General features: G+C 45.4%; 1 protein-coding gene and 2 long non-coding RNA genes across 5 annotated transcripts in view; 2 read left to right on the top strand and 1 right to left on the bottom strand.

Moving 5' to 3' along the window:
- The window catches only part of EML4 (EMAP like 4), a 169340-nt gene extending 165959 nt beyond the window's left edge, over positions 1-3381 (top strand). For 2 of the 3 annotated variants that reach the window (XM_023189303.2, XM_023189304.2), the window contains one exon: positions 584-3381. In XM_023189303.2, coding sequence (XP_023045071.2) covers positions 584-1054 — 471 coding nt within the window. In that variant the 3' untranslated portion in view covers positions 1055-3381. The remainder of the gene's footprint in view (positions 1-583) is intronic. The other variant, XR_002725720.2, reaches the window with a different exon arrangement.
- Positions 3382-6210: 2829 nt separating this feature from the next.
- Positions 6211-15548, bottom strand: LOC116418459. Its single transcript, XR_004228491.1, has 3 exons — positions 11576-15548; positions 7036-9811; positions 6211-6719 (listed from the first exon to the last, which is right to left on the bottom strand). It is a non-coding gene; the product is annotated as an uncharacterized LOC116418459 (long non-coding RNA).
- On the top strand, positions 6219-10545 carry LOC111524189. The gene is made up of 4 exons (XR_002725721.3): positions 6219-6705; positions 7257-7410; positions 7532-7681; positions 8117-10545. It is a non-coding gene; the product is annotated as an uncharacterized LOC111524189 (long non-coding RNA).
- Positions 15549-20907: the final 5359 nt, after the last annotated feature.

The raw sequence follows: 20907 nt of genomic DNA on the forward strand, positions 1-20907 counted from the left end.
TCAGTGAGCATCCAGCCAGGCGGTGCTTGTCTTCTCCCCTTTCCTAAGGCTAAGGAGAAGCGAGCTGTAGAAATGATGACTGATGATGGGTTATTCCTGTTTATTTATCGTCCGGTTGCTTTTTATTTTGATTTGTTGGCAATTTAAAACCTCTCAATATTTTAGAATATTTTATTTGTTGGACACATATTCAACATTATAAAACTAATGGAACTGTTTCCCAAATCTCCTGTAATCCTGCCAACATAGTAAGTGTTCCCCTAACCATTTCAGAATAATTACTAAGCTCTGGCAAGTATACTACCAGCATCTAGAAGAGACAGGCTTTTAGCTATTTTTTTTTAAACATATCTATAGTGTGAAAATACAGAGATGTCAAATTCTTCTGTTTTGTTTCTCTTATGTAAAGTAGTAATAAAAGGAAATAACGGCTAGTCTTACTCCTGAGATTCGATGACTTCTGGCTTTAAATTGGATTGCCCATTTCACAAGCTGAGTTTACCCCCCTTATGTATCACCTCCGTTTCTGAAACAGGCTTGTCAAGAACGAGTTGAATTTTCCTGTCTGATTTATTTCATATAGGCTCCCAGCCACAAGTACAGTGCCCACAGCAGCCATGTCACCAACGTCAGTTTTACACACAATGACAGTCACCTGATATCAACTGGTGGAAAAGACATGAGCATCATTCAGTGGAAACTTGTGGAAAAGTTATCTTTGCCTCAGAATGAGACTGTAGCGGATACTACTCTAACCAAAGCCCCCGTCTCTTCCACTGAAAGTGTCATCCAATCTGATACTCCCACACCGCCTCCTTCTCAGTCCTTAAATGAGACAGCTGAAGAGGAAAGTAGAATAAGCAGTTCTCCCACACTTCTGGAGAACAGCCTGGAACAAACTGTGGAGCCAAGCGAAGACCACAGCGAGGAGGAGAGTGAAGGGGGCAGCGGAGACCTTGGTGAGCCTCTTTATGAAGAGCCATCCAATGAGATAAGCAAGCAGGGCGAAGCCACCCTTCCAGAGGACCAGCAAGACCCTTTGCCCTCGTCCTAACACCCTGGCTTCAGTGCTACTCTTTTCCTTCAGCTGCATGTGATTTTGTGATAAAGTTCAGGTAACAGGATGGGTAGTGATGGAGAATCACTGTTGATTGAGATTTTGGTTTCCATGTGATTTGTTTTCTTCAGTAGTCTTATTTTCAGTCTCTCAAATGCAGCCAACTTAAAGGTTTCGTTTGGTGTTTATTGAAAATTAACCAAACTTAATACTAGGAGAAGACTGAAACATTAATGATGTCTCACAAATTACTGTATACGTAAGTGGTGTGATGTAAATACTGGAAACAAAAACAGCAGCTGCATTGATTTTGAAAACAAACCCCCTTGTTATCTGAACATGTTTTCTTCAGGAACAACCAGAGGCATCACAAACACTGTTACTCATCTACTGGCTCAGACTGTACTACTTTTTTTCCCCCTGAAAAAGAAACCAGAAAAAAAAGTACTCTTACTGAGATACTCTCTCACCCCAAATGTGTAATGGAAATTTTTTAATTAAGAAAAACTTCAGTTTTGCCAAGTGCAATGGTGTTGCCTTCTTAAAAAAAATGCCGTTTTCTTACACTACCAGTGGATGTCCAGACATGCTCTTAGTCTACTAGAGAGGTGCTGCCTTTCCTCAGTCATAATGAGGAACGGTCCCTTAATTTCTTGTGTGCAAATCTGTTTTATCCTAGAACTAAGAGAGCATTGGTTTGTTAAAGAGCTTTCAATGTATATTAAAACCTTCAATACTCAGAAATGATGGATTCCTCCAAGGAGTCCTTTACTAGCCTAAACGTTCTCAAATGTTTGAGATTCAAGTGAATGGAAGGAAAACCACATGCCTTTAAAACTAAACTGTAATAATTACCTGGCTAATTTCAGCTAAGCCTTCATCATAATTTGTTCCCTCAATAATAGGAGAAATATAAATACAGTAAGTTTAGATTATTGGTGCTTGAAATTTATTGGTTTTGTTGTAATTTTTATACAAATTATATGAGGGATAAGATATTCAGCAAATTGCAAATTCTTTTTTTACAGAAATGTGGATAACAGTCATAGCAATTTTTTTTACCAATAGCATACTTAACAGATTTGCTCTGTAGCAATTTTTTTTCTGGTGGAGTTGCTATAAGTCTTGTAAGTCTAACGTGGCTATCCTACTATTTTGGGCAATGCATGTATTATGCATTGGAAAGGTTTTTTTTTTTTTAAGTTCTGTTGGCTAGCTATGGTTTTCAGTACATGTTTCCTATTGTAAGAGTAATTGCTGACAAACATGTATTTCCTATATATTTGTTGATACTTTTGATTATAAAAAAATGTTTTGATTTTTTAATTTGCTGCATTGTTTTGATACTTTTTATTTTTTTGGTCAGATCATGTTTAGAAACTTTGGATGAGTTAAGAAGTCTTAAGTATGCAGGCGTTTACGTGATTGTGCCATTCCAAAGTGCATCAGAACTGTCATTCCCTTCTAATACCTTCTCAGGAGTAATACAAATCAGGTATTTCATCATCATTTGGTAATATGAAAACTCCAGTGAACTCCCAAAGGACATTTACATTTATATTCACACGCTGTATGGAAGGGTGTGGGTGTGTGTGAAGGGGCGAGTGGAGACACTGTGTGTATCTCTAGATAAGAAGATATGCACCACGTTGAAAATACTCAGTGTAGATCTCTATGTGTATAGGTATCTGTATATCTTTCCTTTTGTTTACAACTGTTAAAAAACCTCAAAATAGTTCTCTTCCAGAGAAGAGAGATTCCAAGCAACCCATCTTTTTTCAGTATGTTCTGTACATAGTTATCAGAGCGTGCCAGTATCAGGCATATATATCTGCCTATTAGCAGTGATGATTACACCATCAGATCAGCATGTGCTATACTCCCTGCAAGAAGTATACTGACATGAACAGGCAGTTCTTGGAGAAGAAAGAGCATTTCTTTAGGTACCTGGGGAATACAGCTCTCAGTGATCCGCAGGGAGTTTCTTTGAGAACATCAGTCACCTTTGGGGTTGCCGTGTACAATGAGATTTATAATCATGATACTCTTCGGTAGTAGTTTCAAAAGACACTACTAATACGCAGGAAGCGTTCCAGCTATTTAATGCTGGCAACTACTGTTTAATGGTCAGTTAAATCTGTGATAATGGTTGGAAGTGGGTGGGGTTATGAAATTGTAGATGTTTTTAGAAAAACTTGTGAATGAAAATGAATACAAGTGTTTCATGTGAAGAAGTTGAGCCATTGCTATCATGCATTCCTGTCTCATGGCAGAAGATTTTGAAGATTAAAAAATAAAATTATCAAAATGTTTCCTCTTTCTAAGTGCGTCTTAACTCTTTCTTCATTTATACTGCTAGTTTCCATGACTATCCAGTTATCAGAAGGCAGGACAATTCAGAAGACAACATTTATCAGTAGGCTACTGCTGCTGCTGTGGATGAAATCATTCTGGTAGTAACAAACTCCCATCTCATAATGTTAGAGGAAGTTACTTCTGATTTATGTTCCTATTGAATATGGGGATAGCTTTGTTTTCATTTATTTCATGTCAACACTCTCTCTCATGTTTAATATTGGATAATCCTGATGATCTTGGTTACCCGTCCAACGAGGCTGCCTCGCAGTGTTAGCCTTTGTGAAGTACTTGAATTCAGTAGGCCATGGCATTCTTTGCTTTCTCCCATCTCTCCCATATTGCTTAGTAACACAGATCTTCTGTATACCACAGTCACAAATTGGCCACTACAAATTTTCCTTTATGAAGAATAGGTTGATAGTATTCCAAACATTCCCCAGTTTTACAATCATAGACATGATGAGGTTTTCATTATTGCCTTACTCGCCCCTGGTTGACTGAATATTCACAGCCACTTACATATACTAACCCACGAGAGGCTATCCTGGGGTAGGAGTTCCATTTTCACTGATTCTGAGACAGAATGGCTAGCGGGCACCAAAACAAACCCACTCAACAATGTGATTTTTTCTTTAAAAGTAAGAAAATCCAAAACTTATTTATGGAGAAATGATGAATTAGATTTTGGGCACAGTGAGGTATTGTATCAGTGTAACTTCTAGAAGCTTAAAGCTGGAAATAAAGGACAAGTACATGTTTTTAGGACCAAGAAGGCTGAAGAGCAGATGGGCAGGATATGGACCAAGAAGAGCTGCTCCTGGAGGAGCACCTACTGTGGACCCAACACCCAGGTGCTCAGGGATACAGGGAAGGTGACTATAGATGAGGAAATGAGTTTGGGAGGGTTAGTAACCAGCCCATGTTCGTTTACATCATAGCCATGCTGAGACTTTGTGTTCTAGAACTTCAAAATCTGTACTTCCTCCACCACAGTAGGAGAAAGACATTCATTAGACACAGAAGGAAAGGACCAGGGTAGATTCATAGACTTTGGAAAGGAGATAAGGGAAACAGAAGAGAGTCTGTGTCAGTCTTGGTCCTCAGTCTGGGAGGAGGTGAGTCCACAGCACAGCAATGCTACACATCTGCATCAGCATCACTGACGCCCACCCTGCTGGAAAAGTCCCTTTGTCAAAGATGCCCACGACCGGAGTCTCCAGCAGCCACAGAAACAGAATGGTCTGTAGGTATGTTTCCCAAACAAAAAATAGGTGCATCTCCTTGTGAAGGGGCAGCTCCTCTCCTCACAGGGACTCATGTAATGTTAGTCATTTTGTGGTGATTGGTTCACCTTTCCAAAAGAAACTTGAATTTCTGCTCTACCTTCCCTTCATTAATAGATCCTGATAATAGCCTTAAAAGCTTTGATGTAAAGAAGACATTTCCGGCTAGGCGCAGTAGCTGACACCTGTAATCCCAGCACTTTGGGAGGCTGAGGCAGGTGGATCACTGGAGCCCAGGAGTTCAAGACGAGCCTGGGCAACATGGTGAAACCTTGTCTCTACCAAAAATACAAGAAAAAAAAAAATCCAGGTGTGGTGTGCACCTATAGTCGCAGTTACTAGGGAGGCTGAGGTGGAAGAATCGCTTGAACCTAGGAGGTGAGGTTGCAGTGAGCGGAGATCGTGCCACTGCACTCCAGCCTGGGCAACAGAGGAGACACTATCTCAAAAATAAAACATTTCCTAGACAAAGGAAAAGGAAGAAGAACAAATAGAAAAGTTTGTCTCCTGGGAACGTGAGCCTGTTTCATTTCTTTATCCACTATCTCTTCATGGGTGATATCCTCAGGAGACCATGACTTACTGAACTGACCACTTTTAAAGAATTTGCCAATCCAAACGGGACTACATTCACTACTAGATGCTGATGTATGCTTTATTTATTTATTTAGAGACAGAGTCTCGCTCTGTTGTCCAGGCTGGAGTGCCATGGCGTGATTTTAGCTCACTGCAACCTCTGCCTCCTGGGTTCAAGTAATTCTCCTGCCTCAGCCTCCCAAGTAGCTAGCTGGGATTACGGCCATGAGCCACCATGCCTAACTAATTTTATTTGTATTTTTAGTAGAGAGAGGGTTTCACTTTATTGGCCAAGCTAGTCTTGAACTCCCAACCTCAGGTGATCCGCCTGCCTCGGCCTCTCAAAAGTGCTGGATTACAGGTGTGAGCCACCGCTCCCGGCCTGATGTATGCTCTTAAAGGCCAAACAATTGTTCCCACATCCTCTCCCCTGTATATCACAAAGCATCAGTATTTAAACATCCACCATGAGCCCTGTTGGATTCTGATTCAAACAAATGGTAGAAAACATTAAGACAACTGGGGAATTGTGAAGACTGGATATTTCATAAGCAATTATTTTAATTTTTAAAAGTGTGATAATAGGCCAGGCACGGTGGCTCATGCCTATAATTCCAGCAACTTGGGAGGTGGAGGCAGGCAGATCACTTGACATCAGGAGTTCCAGACCAGCCTGGCCAAAATGGTGAAACCTCATCTCTACTAAAAATACAAAAATTAGCTAGACCTCATGGCGCACACCTGTAATCCCAGCTACTTGGGAGGCTGAGGCATGAGAATTGCTTGAACCTGGGAGGTGGGAGGCTGCAGTGAACCGAGATCACGCCACTGCACATCAGCCTGGGCAACACAGCCAGACTGTGTCTCAAAAAAAAAAATAATAATAATTAAAAAATTTAAAATGTGATAATAGAATGCAGTTTTGTTTTGTTTGTATTTTTAGTAGAGACGGGGTTTCACTGTGTTAGGATGGTCTCGATCTCCTGACCTTGTGATCCGCCCGCCTTAGCCTCCCAAAGTGCTGGGATTACAGGCATGAGCCACTGCACCTGGCCAGAATGCAGTTTTTCAAACAGCATCCTTAACTTGAAAATAAACAACTTAACAATTCAGAAATCTGGTAGAAAACCTATAGGACACCACTTCTGTGTCTCAAAGGACAAAAACATGAAGAAGTAGGCTGAAATAAAAGGTGCTCAATGATTAAAATATGGTCCAGCCCCATGACTAAATGCTATTCAATGAAAACAGTTAACACTTCATGTGTTTAACATGTATGAACTCAATCTTTTCAAAATACTAAATTCCATTATCTCCATTTCACAGATGAAGAAACTTGAGGTACAGAGAAGCCTATTGGCTGAGCTATGAGTTGAAGCCAGGTACTCCCACCTCCAGAGTCCGCGCAGCCAGCTGCCATGCTCGTCTGCTGTAGGTTATATGCACTGTAAAATAACAATGGTTGTTAATAAGAATGAAATCGGTTAAACTTCCAATAGAATAATTTAAGACTGGCAGAAGAGAAGGTGATAATGAGGCTTTGGACTCTGAATCGTGTCAGAGTTGAAGGGGGGGCTTAAGCACAAATCCTTCCCTGCTATCCCTACAACCATAGCATGGGGCAGAGGAGCTGCCAGGCTGGTTCACTGTGGCACCTGCTGCCAGCAAATGCCTGCTCTTCTTGCCTTCTCTGACCTTGGGCACACAAGTCCTTAGTCCCCAGTGTTCAATTTAAACCTATTGGTGTGAAGACACCACTACCTTATTTTCCAGGCTTTGGGCAATTTCCATTTCACTGAGCTCAGCGTGACAGCTTCTCTCCATCATTGGCCAAGTGCTTTTTCCACTTCATCCTCGTTCCCCATCGCTCACTTCCTGTGGCAAGTGTTGGGAGGCTGGGCCAACTCCATGCTCAGCCACAGAACTTTGATCTTCCGTCTCTTCTCCCTTTTACCAACATAATCCTGTACGCCTGAAAACAGATTTTCCTGAGGAGCCATCCACTGACAAATGAATATGGACCACTGCTGATGATGACTATCTCAGTGGGATTCAACAAAATCGATTCCAGAGGCCGACACTGACTCCTGACAGGGTGTCCTTTCATCAGATCTCATTGAAAGCACTGAGAAGAAAGTGAGTGCCCGACGAAAGGGAAAGGGCCTCAGGGAGGATAAGGAATTTCCTAATATGCAAAGCCTGGTCATCCCATCCCATGCTTGACTGATCACAGTAACCAAGCCCTTGTGCCTCCTAGGAAAGATCACAGGGGACTCCGGAGCCTGCCACTGTCAACAGTGATGCCCGTTGGGCCGACACTGGGTTGGAATGACTTGATAACCTGGTTAGAAGCAGGGAAACCAGAAGCTGGAGCCGTCACTGTAGAGCTCTGTTTCAATTGACAAACGTAAGTCAGCTGCCTTACAGCAGCTCCTCTTCTACGGAATTTAGTCTCTCTGCAACACACATTGTGTTGCTACCACCTTCAAAGTGGCAGCCAGTGTGAATCCTGGGGAGTTTGTGTGGAACTGAGGATCTAAAGGAAGCACCCATTCATCACATATATATTAAGAACCTGCCTAGGGCAAGGAACTGTGTGGGGCTCAGCAAGGAATCCCAAAATGAGAAAGAGTAGCTCCTGCCCTCACGGAGCATACACTCTAGAAAGGTTGTAAAAACAAACTTTGTATATTTTAGAACTGGTTTAGAGCAAAGTCACGTTCCCTCAAAATTAGAAAATTGTAACTAGATGCTATAATGGAAAATGTACAAAGTAAATTATTCCTAAGGAATCTTGGATTGATCACCTACTGAAACCATCTACCCATTGCTTAAATTCTAGAATCAACACTCCAAAAGGCTGAATCTCAATATTTAAAAAGTGATGTTGCCACTTCTGGAATCTTCACAGAAAAACCAAGTGACGTGCAGCCCACACAGTGGACTACTACTTAGCAAGAAAAAGGGCTGTGGACACATGCACACGCAATGGTGCTCACGGGCAGGAGCACCAGTGACAAACAGCACATCTCAAAAGTTTACAAACTGCATCCCATTGATACACCACTCTTGAAATGACAAAACTACAGAGATACAGAACACACTAGTGACTGCAGGGGACAGGGCTGGAAGGGAGGGGAGGCAACTACAAAGGGGTGGCACAAGGGGATTCCTCTGTGGTAGCGATGCGTAGGGTGGCCGCCGCATGAGTCTACATGTGGGGTCGGATTCCACAGACTGTACACCGAACTGCTGAAAACAAGGAAGCCTGTGGTTTGGACTGCTGTGTCCTTCCAATGCCACCTTCCTGTCTCATAGTTAAGTAAGATGTCACCACTGGGGGAAGCAGAGGGAAGGGTTCATGGGACTCTACTATTTTTGCAACTTCCTGTGAGTCTCAAAAAATTTACATAATAATGTAGAAACTTTACCTTTCTATGCTTTTGAAGGGAATATGGAGAAGAAAATAAACCCTACTACCACGAAGCCTTTTGAAACTCTCCCTGCACCTGTGCACCTGCAGTGCTCCCCCAACGGGTCAGAGGGGGCAGTGCGGACCGTGGGACCACGCGGTGCCCACTGGCTTTCTAGCGCCCACTCTGCTATCACAGGTCCCTGCGGGAGAACTCCTAGCATGGTGTGGCCATGAGGGAAGCCTAGGCAAGGGAGGGTCAGTCTGGGGTATGACTGTGAAGCTCAACATCTGGGACCACAGGGATAAGAGATGACCGGGGAGCACTGAGAATTCATCTTCTGGTCCGCCCCTCTTGATCCATAACGCTGCTCCCCACGCTCCTGGCACGCATGCAAGGCGGAGACAGCCTTTCCGTGTCTCTCTCCCGACCGCGGGGGCCACAGCGCCCCTTCTCCCTCCTTGTTTTGCTTCTGGTTGATGTATCGTCGGTACTCACTCCTCCTCAGATGCCCTATCCTGAAGCCATCCAGCCTCCGCCTTTCCTCGGGTGTCTGGGATGAATCAGCTTCCCTTATTCAGAATTCATCAAATGGAAAGGAAGAGCAGAGTTTCACTTTCTTCAGCAGAAAGAGCAGAGTTTCACTTTCTTCAGCAGAGCCCTCTCAAGACTGCTCCCGAACTGAGATGAGGTGACCAGGCTTTCTACGAGAGCAACAGATCCTGGCTCTGTCAGCAAGACCTGTGTTCATGTGGCCCGCCCTGTGCTGCCCGTGATCATCTCCTCACCGGAATCACTAGCAGAAATGTTTGCCGGGCTTGGACATTTCCATGAAGAAGATGATTAACTCTGAGCGGAGCCAAGAACCCCCCAGATAGGACTCAGCCCTCCCCAAGACCCTGGAGCCTTGGTGTGATCCAACTCCATCCCCACCTGGCAGTCAGCCTGTCGGAGGGCCAGTGAGGAATCTGACAGCAGGGCTCTAACCACTGGCTATGGTGGAGAAGGCCTCAGGAAACAGTTTTCACTCAGGGCGGAGAATGACTGCCTCCCATGAAAGCATTTCCAGTGAGTGGAGGTGGGTTTAGGTGCCATCTGTGCCGAAGCGGTACCATCTCCCAGGTCTAGAAAGGAAAAAGAGAAGATGAAGGCCTTGCCCACATCCAATCCAAAGGGGAGAGACATCCTGGCGAGCTCTGCACATAAGAGAACGAGAGATTAGCTGTCCCCGCATCAGAGCGCCATTAAGGCCGTCCCCTCTGAGCACTGGCTGGAGCCTGCATCACAATCACCAGTGTTTGCACTGGAAGCCATGGGCAACGCGACAGACCGTGAGGAAAGCCTGCAGATGGCTCCATTAATAAAGCTGCCGTTCACCACGCCAAAGCTGAAGTGGTTTCCATGGGAAACTCTCACATTAAAATAGAAGGAAGTTTTTTAATCAAATTTTAGTAGTTAATTACATTTTTTTATTAAACATTATCAAGTTTAAACACAAAGATTTGCCAGGGAGGGCACTCAGGAAAGCACAGACGCGGCCGTTGGCACCGCCAGGAGCTGAGGGGTTTCTCGGGCACGGGACCCCCCAACGGCTCTTGCTCCTCCATGTCCTGATTCAACGCTAGGGTCCGTTCCACACCACTCACTCGAAGCGTGAGGGACACAACCCAGTGGTGAAGCCAGAGGACTGCGGGGCAGCCTCCAAGGCCACAGGCCTCTCCAGAGCCGGCGCAGTGGCTTCAGCTCCAGGCGTGTGAGCGACACTGGCCGTCATCCTCGTCCTTGAAACTCCCTCCCCTCCTGCCACCATTCCTCCGGGTTTCTTTCTTCCCTCCTGCCCTTTCTCCCTCCTTTTATCCCTCCCTCCTTCGTTGCTTTCCTCCTTTCTTATTTTTAACACTTTTGAAATTTATTACTTCCAATAAAGTGCAAAATCTCAGTGCATCGTGCACACGTATACACCCACACAGCCACCCCTGGAGGAAGACCTGGGATGCTGCCAGCACTCAGAAGTCGGCCTGGGACCTGCTCCTGTCAGGGGCTCCCACAGGGCGGCCTCGATTCTGACCTCCTGTCGCCACCGAAGATTTTGGTTTGGTTTTGGCTTTTACACGAACAGAACGCGAAGTGTGCTCTCTGTCGTGTCCGCCTTCTTCTGTTCACACACTCCATGAGCCTCGCTGCTCTCTTCCTCTCCACCCACCTTGTTCAGTCTTGGTTACCCCCCTTCTACTTCCTCACTCCACACAACCCTCTGAACAATGTCACAGACACCCCTGGTCTCCGCAGCCACTTGTATATTCGGTCTCGAGTTTTAACTCCAGTCCAGATCCCTCACCTTCTCCCCAGACCGAATGCCTACGGGATTCCTCACCTAGAGGACCCACAGGCAACCCACGTTCTCCAAAGAAACACGCCTGCTTGTTTACCCCTAGGTTCTGTACTCCCCTCCCCACTCACCCAGAAGCCAAGCTGCACCATCCTGGGGGTACCCCAGAGGCCTCCTCCCCTCTCCTGGGATGGGCAGTTGTCACGCTGGGTTCACTCTGCCTTCCTCACGCCCTCGGCCCCCATCAGCTCTCATAACAACTCTTAATTATCAATTGTTGTGAGTCTTTTTCCTCTCCATTAGGTTCAAAAGAACCAAACCAACACAAAAACCTCCCTGCTGGATCGGGTGGTTAGCCCCGACACACACCCTGCTCACCAGTCAGAGTCCAGCTCTCAGGCCCAGCCCCAGGAAGGTGCTCCGGAAGGCCTAAGCTTCTTACTCTCATCCTGGATCCTGCCTTTCCTCTCTTCTCCCCGACCCCCCAGGCGCACCTGAGATGCCCTCACACCTCAGTGCGTGCCTTCCCCACGTCCTCTGGTGGAAACCACCTACTCACATGAGGTGCAAGTTCAACAGCGCCCCGGCGGGGACTTCTCTGCCACTCCTCTTGCCTTCCCAGGGCCTGGCCCTGCACTGGGCCGCTCTGCTACCCTCTGACTGCTCATCATTCTGCAAGCACAGGAGGCCAGGAGCAGTGTCGCCTTTCTCCGTGTCTCCACTGCGCAGCACACTGCAGAAGGAATGATTTGTGCTTCAGGGGCTACTGATGGCAAAGGTGGGGCAAGTGGTCGGCACCTCTGACCTCTGTTCAGACCTAGAGCCAAAGAAAGAGAGCTCACCTCTGGCATCCTGGGTTTGAAGGGCCTGAAGTACCCCACCCTGCAGAATCCCGCACTGGCTTAGAGATTCTGTCTTGGTTATAATGTGTCACATCCATAATCAATGGAGAAAACAGAAAAAATATGCTGGATGACAAGTTATGGGTGAGTCCTGCAGGGGGACACAGTGGTTTATGTCAGTCCTCCCTCCACCCCTCCTGCTGTGGCCACTAGACAGGAGCATGGAATGCTGGCCCTCAGGAGACTGAGGCTGCAGACAGGCCCTGATGAGGACTCGCATCTACCCCTTGGCAGGAGCAAGGCCATCCACACCCAAGGCATAAAGACTCAGAATAAGCTAGGTCATGACGTCGCAGGGGCAGCACACTTCCCTCCCAACCTGCCCAAGTCCCACCTGGGCAGACCATGCCTCACTTGGCACCCCAAGGCCTGCCCAAGCTTGCCTGGGCTGGGGGGCCTACCTTAAACACGCCTTAACTTCCTCTCCCACAGCCACGGGATTGCTTTTTGCAAGTCACATGGTTCAATCTAGCCAGCAGTGCTCCCCAAGCCTTCCTGATGCAGTGGGGACCCACATCCTTCGGCTCGAGGAACAGGTCCTGACTCGGAGTGATGGGTGGGGGGACACAAAGTTATAAAACCAACTTTCTAAATGACCATTTGATCAAGAGGACTTAGTTCCAGAGAAGGCAAGGGAACAGCCACCAAGTATAAACAAAGGCTGCCCTGTATAACTCAACTTTAATTAGAATGACAACTAATTGAAAGTAATGTAATGCTAGTTCATGAAAGGTTAATGGAATTCATGTTTTGGAGATGCTGAATGCAACACAGATTTGGCCAGAAACACAAATCTAACCTTTATTCACTTGAATTATTCGGTCAGAATCATTTCCTGGGAGCAAATCTAGTCTCTGGATGGCTCTAATCAAACACCACCGAACTTTGAAGACATCAACTCATTCAGCTGCAACTCAATTTTCAAATTAATCTGCTGCATAACGTAGAGGCTTTGTGGCCTAAGCAGGGGGCAGGCGGGAGGGGAAGATGGGCTTAGAGCCTCCCAGGTATGAGCTGATTCTGGAGCATCTGACCTTCCCCACCCTCTCTAGTGGTGAGGCACTTCCGGAACTGGTGCCAGGCCTTCCGACGAGAGGCTGAGCTGAGCAACCACGCCGCCTCCATGCTTGAGCTCAGGGCTCCACTCACAACTGAAGCCTAAGCCTGGTACAGCTGGAACCCTGAAGGGGGCACTGGACCAGGAGAGCCTGCCTCTTCCACCCTAGCCTAGCTGCCCTTCCCTGCTCCCCCTCTCCCTAGGAGAGCTGAGATGAGGGACTTGAGCTCTCTGCCTGGCAAGATACCCTCAGAAACCACCCCAATGTGTGCACCCACTTACTTCCTTGGCCCTTCAGGCAGGCACCAAGTACAGCCCACACAGCCTCAGCGTCTCCTTCACTGCCTTGGAAAACCCAGGTCCCTAACTCCGTCTGCTTTACTGTACAGCCCTTCCAAGGCTTCTTCCTAAAACCTTCTCTACCAACTGGGAGGCAACACCACCATTTCTCACAGCCTGGGGCAGCTTGGAATGTGATATTTGGAGTCAGCAAAGATTCCAATCTGGCTAGTACATGTTAGGCAGCGTAGAGACCTGTGCTTTGGCCCTGAGGTACAGCCATGTGACCATGACTAATCTATGTCATAGACGAGGTTGGAACAAGAGAAGGCAGGATGTCCCAGGAGGGCCGTGTCAGAACTCAAGGAAAAAAATACGACCTAAAGAATGCTCTTCCTGGCCATTCACCAGGCCCTGTTTCGGGTTCTGCAGCAGACTCCCACAGGAAGTCAGCTCCAGCAGCCTTGGAACCCTGAGCAGGCAGCACCTGGGCCCCCACCTGCCCATCCCAACACATCCTGCAGCAGCGCCACACCCGGGCACTGTGGAGCCCCAGAGGTCAGGAGGCCTGATTCCAGCTTATGCAAGTGACAGTGGCTGATGGCAGAGAAGACTCCAAGTGATCGTCCCACTCCCCTCCTACCTCTGGAGGTGCTGAACCACCGTCACTGCTCTTGTTCACGTCATGAGAGCGAGAGTCAGCTGCTGCTGCCCTCCAGGCTACAGGGCCTGACCTGCTACCACCAAGGCACGACATGGGTTCCCAGAACAGCAGCCACAGCCAGGCTTCCCTCCACCACACACACCCGGGCAGCCTCCTCTAAAGCCACTAAACCCCGCCAGTCACACAGAGCTCCCAGATCAGAACAGGTGAAGGATAACTGCAGAATTCCTCAATAACAAGGTCATTTGCTAGCCACGTGGTCTATCAACCTTAAGAGGTGGAGAGACACCCTGAAAATGACCCTATGCATGATTCATCTCTGAGGATCCAGCACCGAATAGTGTGTGCTTCTGCACACTAATTAAATGTCCAGAATAACAGAGAATTAATGCAACTCCTTGAAGACGGTGGGTTAGGGAGTCCTTGAGGAGTCAAAGATACCGGCCAATGAACCCAACAAACGGAGCACTAGGGACGGGCCCCACTTCTCAGCCAACCCGACATGGGCAGTTTGTGGTACTAAATAGTGACCCAACTTAGGAGGTGTGGAGTTAAAATGTCAAATGGATGTATTAAATCACTGGGACCAGGCAGTATCAGAATTTCTCAGCAACCAATTTTTATAGCCCCAGGTATAACCTCTAGCTATTGAAGAGGAATGCGACAGAAAGTAAGAAGTTTACAAAGCTTTTGACTATGAGGAAAATGAGAACGAAGACGTGGGGATGAATAGACCTCAGTCTCAGACAAGCCAGGGGAGCCTGCCCAAGGCCACACACATGAAGGGAAGGAAAAAGCAGATAAATAAACGAAAGCTGGCCAGTGTTATCAAAGCCACACCAACCTTCACCTCACCCAGCAGCTTCACAGCAAAGTCACCCTGGATGAAGGGGCGGAGGAGGAGAGGGAAAGCTAGTCAGACCCCGAAAGGGAATCTAGCTGACAGAGCAAAGCCAGGGTAAGTAGGCACCTGCTTCACAAGGACAAGTGTAAAGTAGCCAGGTGCAACCCTTCTTACCCTTGTGTACCTAAAAAAAAATTTACATCGATGCATATCCAAGCTTAATGCCTAACATTTTTCATCTTAAATTTAAATAGTTGCAAAAAGTATGGTTTCTATTGTTAAAAATATTAGCTAAATTATTAAATCACTTCTAAAAGTATCCAATGGGATGTAAATTCCACTCAGTTGGACACCCACCTTCATCTGGTTAAAAATACACATCTATACAACAGTCAGAAACCTCTGCTTCTATGCGTACTTCCATTCCACTCCCATACCCACAACGTTACCCCCAAAATTTACCCTCATACAGCTTTAGGAATGAAAGTCTCCTTTTGCTCATGCATAATTCTCTGTAACACTCTAAAATTGAAATTTGTTTAAATTTCCTGTGACCATAAACTCTAAGTGTTAGAAATGTTTTTATTCTAGATTGAATTATTACAATTACTGTTAGTACATATTTGACCAAAACAAAGTATGAGAAAATCTGTCTTAGAATGCACTGCAGGCCCAGCGCGGTGGCTCACGCCTATAATCCCAGCACTTTGGGAGGCCGAGGTGGGCGGATCACAAGGTCAGGAGATGGAGACCATCCCGGCTAAGGTGGTGAAACCCTCTCTCTACTAAAAACACAAAAACTTAGCCGCACGGTGGCGGACACCCGTAGTCCCAGCTACGCGGGAGGCTGAGGCAGGAGAATGGCCTGAACCCAGGAGGCGAAGCTTGCAGTGAGCCAAGATTGCGCCACTGCACTCCAGCCTGGGTGACAGAGCAAGGCTCCGTCTCAAAAAAAAAAAAATGTGTCACAATTAGAGGGAGCGAGCTGGTTCAGGTTTAAATGGATAAATCTTGCTTAATATTAAAATAAGATAATTTCAACACAAATTCCATTCCCATTTTTATTTTTACAGATATAAGCACTCAAAAACCTTGTTTTCATAAACAGAAGGGAATGAAGTTTCGTGATAGCAAAATCACAATTCTTTGAACTCCTGAGTTATAACTGAAAGTCATGTGGTCATCTATTATCAAAATTATTTTTAGGCTGGGCATGGTGGCTCACACCTGTAGTCCCAGCACTTTGGGAGGCTGAGGCAGGCAGATCACCTGAGGTCAGGAGTTGGAGACCAGCCTGGCCAACATGGAGAAACCCCGTCTCTACTAAAAGTACAAAAATTAAACAAGTATAGTGGCACACACCTGTAATCCCAGCTACTCGGGAGGCTGAAGCAGGAGAATCGCTTGAACCTGGGAGGCAGAGGTTGCAGGGAGGCGGAGGTTGCAGTGAGACGAGAACACACCACTGCACTTCAGCCTGGATGACAAAAGCGAAGCTCTATCTCAAAACAAAAACAAAAGCAAAAACAAAATTATTTGTAATGATCAAGTGACAACTTAGTTGGCTCCTCCTTCGGTTTTGTTAAAAACCTCTAAATTGCGGAAAAAAAACTGTCAGTCATTAGAGTCACATACTTCCTCAATGTTACCAATATTTGCACTTATTCCCACGTTGCCCCAGGGATGGTTTTCACTCTCCAGGGCAACACCCCTTGGTGGGACAAGAATGGCTGAGGGTCTGCCTTCCTTTCAGAGTGAAAGATCATCATACAGGACCCCCTTAAGCCAGGTGTGCTCTGCAGCAGCTTAATTTTAGGAGGTGTAATAGAGGATGACTTAAAATAATTCCCTTAAACTATCCTTGTGTGGGTACCCCAGGAAGTCTTCATACCCCCAGGGTCACGTGAACCCAGAGCACTGCTGTGAAGAGTGGGACTGCATTTACTCAGCATCGCGGCCTAACTGCATGGCCTGGAGGAGGTGAGTAGAGGGAACGACCCTGCATTAACAGCATCTCATCTAGACAGCACTGAGAAGAGACAAGCTGGTGAGGAGGAGGCTCTTCCTCTGAGTAAACAAACCAACCTGGCAAGGGTTCAGGGTAATGTGCTTAGAAGGCATAATCCTAACTCTGAGAATACAGTGAAAGGTTCTGCACTGTCAATTAACATCCAAGAATAGGACAGCCCAGACTTCTTGCCTGCATCTGCCCCCACAGCCTGGCACCAAACAGCTGACTGGCCCAGTGGGGGACACCTCACCCAAATGGGACAATAACATTCTCTCTCCTGGAATTTAGGGCATGTTGCCAGCAGCTGGACAACCATTTCCTTCCAAATCCAGTGAGAAACAGAGAAAGCTGGTCCGCAGAAACAGAATTAAACAGCTGCATAATCAAGAGAGTGACAGAAAGGACAGCTGCCTTGGACCCAAAGGCAGTCCTTGTGAGGCCCAGCTTCACTCAGGTTCTGAAAAATCTCCCTTTCTGTATCAGCTGGATTTAATGAACTTCTGGAACTTGCAATCAGAAGAGGTTTGGCTCAGACAGGAGTCACTAGAGACTATCCCTGAGGAAGTCAGCCCAGTAGACCAAAACATTCAGCATTATCAATAAGTACTCTGGGCCAGGCAAGTGGCTCACATCTGTAATCCCAACACTTTGGGAGGCTAGGGCAGGAGGATTGCTTGAGGCCAGGAGTTCAAGACCAGCCTGGGCAACACAGCTGCAAGACCTCGTCTCTACCAAAAGCATGTTGCAGCAGCGCCTATAGACCCACTACGTAGGAAGGTGAGGTGGATCACTTGAGCCCAGGCAGTCAAGACTACAGTGAGCCATTACCGAGCCACTGCACTCCAGTCTGGGCGACAGAGTGAGACCCTGTCTCAAAAAAAGAAAAATGAAATTACCTTTTTATTATAATGAGTGATGCTGAGTATCTTTTTTTAAAAAATGTTTTATTCTTTTTAAAGGTAAGTTGTATTTCCTTTTTTTATGAGCTATCTATTCATGTACTTTGCCATTTATCTCTAGAATACCTTTTTTTTTTTTTAATTCTTTAGAGACTGGCTCTTGCCCTGTCACCCAGGCTGAAATGCAGTGGCACAATCTCAGCTCACTGCAGCCTTGAACTCCTGGGCTCAGCCGATTCTCCTGCCTCAGCCCTTTTTGTATTTTTGTAGAGACGTTTCACCATGTTGCCCAGGCTGGTCTTGAACTCCTGAGCTGAAGTGGTCTGCCACCTCAGCCTCCCAGCATGCTGGGATTATAGGTGTGAGTCATGGCGCCCGGCCTAGTAAGGCAATTTAAACCACAAAGAAATGTTATCACTTAGAGGATTGGCAAAGATAAAAAAGTTTGGTAATATTTTATGTAGACAAAGGTGAAGAGAAACAGGCACTCTCAACGCTGCTAGATAGGAATGTCAACCAGCACCGTATTTTTTTAGTAATTAGCACTATTGAAATTGGAAAATGCACATCCCCCTCACCCACTAAATCTCACGTCTAGAAATGGTCCTAGAAATATAGCCAACATTGTGTTAAATGACAGCTAAAGATGATGCATTCAAGTCAGATTTATAAAAGCAAAAAATGTGAAACTGAATACCCTTCAAAAAGAGACTAAACTATGGTACCTTCATAAAATAAAATCCAATGTAGAAAAATGAAACAGAACAATCTCTAAGCTACAAGTGAGATCTGGAAGGTATACTACCTACCATTAGGCAAAAATAAAACAGGTGAAGAAAATGCATCGGCCAGGCATGGTAGCTCACACCTGTAATCCCAACACTTCGGGACGCCAAGGCAGGTGGATCACCTGAGGTCAGGAGTTCAAGACCAGCCTGACCAACCCAGAGAAACTCCATCTCTACTAAAAATACAAAATTAGCCGGTTGTGGTGGCACATGCCTGTAATCCCAGCTACTCGGGAGGCTGAGGCAGAACAATTGCTTGAACCCGGGAAGCAGAGGTTGCGGTGAGCTGAGATGGTGCCATTACACTCCAGTCTGGCAACAAGAGCAAAACTCCATCTCAAAAAAAAAAAAAAAAGAAAAAGAAAAAGTGTGTATATATATTCATAGAATATACCTGATAATAAACAGAGGAAACTGAGGTAAGGAAAACACAGGGTCAGCATGGAAGCCATCTTGTCTGTCACAAAGTAGGGAGGTGATCAAAGACTGATAGGAGATGCTCATAGAACACAGAAGCCACATTTCAGCATCGAAATGAATAATGGCAGAGATGCTTATTATAAATCAAATTAGGAAATTCAGTCAAATTTCTTTAAAGGCTCATCTTCACAGAAGAAATATCAAAAATGTAGAAGGAATGACAACAGAAGAAATCACTTTACAACCACCTTAGTAATAATTCAGTCAAGAATGACCAGTGAACACAGAATGCAAACTGCTGAGGAGACGATATTCCCAGTCTCAAATATCACCCCTCAGGCTACTTATTAATTGTAAAGGGGAAAGGGTATCAACTTGACAAGGGAGAAATCTGGCAGACACAACTTCGAATCACCAATAATGGGACAAGCTGGTATCAAGTACCACCTGACATAATGAGGACACCGTATCACCTATAAAGAATTCCTGACAAAAATGTTTAACCTGAAACCACAATGAGACATCCGACAAATCCAAGTTGAGGAATGTCCTACAAAACAACTGACCTGGACTCTTCAAATAGGTCACTATCAGGAAGGGCAGTGGGGACTGACTATTCTGGATAAAAAGAGACTAAAGAGTCACAACATGCCAGGCACAGTGGCCCACGCCTGTAATCCCAGCACTTTGGGAGGCTGAGGCAGGCGGATCACGAGGTCAGAAGATCGAGACCATCCTGGCCAACATGGTGAAACCCCATCTCCACTAAAAATACAAACAATTAGCGGGACATGGTGGTGTACACCTGTAGTCCTAGTTACTTGGGAGGCTGACTCAAGAGAATCGCTTAAACGCGGGAGGCAGAGATTGCAGTGAGCTGAGATCATGCCACTGCTCTCCAGCCTGGAGACAGAGTAAGACTCCATCTCAAACAAACAAAAAAAGTCCCAATAACTAAATGCAATGTATGATCCTTGGCTGGATCCTGGACCCAAAACAAAAACAAAAATGAACTGCATCTGCTGGTGAGAATGTTAAATGGTACAACTGAGTTGGAAACAGTCTGGCAGTTCCTTAAAATGTTAAACAGTTATCATATGACGCAGGAATTCCACTCCTAGGTAGATACCCAGGAGAAATGAAAACGTATGTCCACGTAAAAATTTGTTCACTATTGCTCATAGCAGCATTATTCATAACATCCCCAAAGTGGAAAGAACTCAAATGTCCATCCATAGATGAGCAGATAAACAAAATGCAGAATATCCATTCAATTGAATACTATTCAGCCATAAAAAAGAATAAAGTATCAATTCATGCCACAACATGGATAAGCCTTAAAAACATGACACTGAGAGAAGCCAGTCACATACATCACACATCATATGATTATATTTATATGAAATGTCCAGGAAAGACAAATCCATAGAGACTGAAAATAGATGAGTGCTTGCTTTGGGCTGGGAGGTGGGAGTTGGGGAGAGAAGGCAAGTGATTGCTAATGGGTACAGGGTTTCTTCTTAGGGTGACAGAAGTGTTCTAAAATTGATTCTCGTGGTGGCTGTACAACTCCAAATACAGTAAAAACCAATGATTTGTATACTTTAGGTGAACTGTACAGTATGTAAATTATATTCCAATAAAGCTGTTATTTTTTAAAAAACACAACTATAAAGAACTCATTATTAGAACAACTGGGGAAATTTGAAAGTAAACTATATATTAGATGACAGTATTGTTATAAATGTTAACTTTATTGAGTCTGACAACTGGGTTATGGTTATAAAGGAACACATGTCCTTACTCAGGAGATACTTGCTAAAGTATTTATGGCTGATTTATAATTCCATAACAATCTATGTGTGTTGCACGTATGCATTGTGTGTGCCTGTGTGAGAGAACAAGAAAAAGCAAAGGTGCCAATATATTGATAACTGGTGATCTAAGTGAAGGATATACAGGTATATATTGTACTATGCTTAGCCTTTCTGTAGTCTGAAAATTTTCAAAATAAAAACTTGGGGGAA

The sequence above is a fragment of the Piliocolobus tephrosceles genome, chromosome 15 (assembly GCF_002776525.5).
Source record: "Piliocolobus tephrosceles isolate RC106 chromosome 15, ASM277652v3, whole genome shotgun sequence".
Lineage (NCBI taxonomy): Eukaryota > Metazoa > Chordata > Mammalia > Primates > Cercopithecidae > Piliocolobus > Piliocolobus tephrosceles.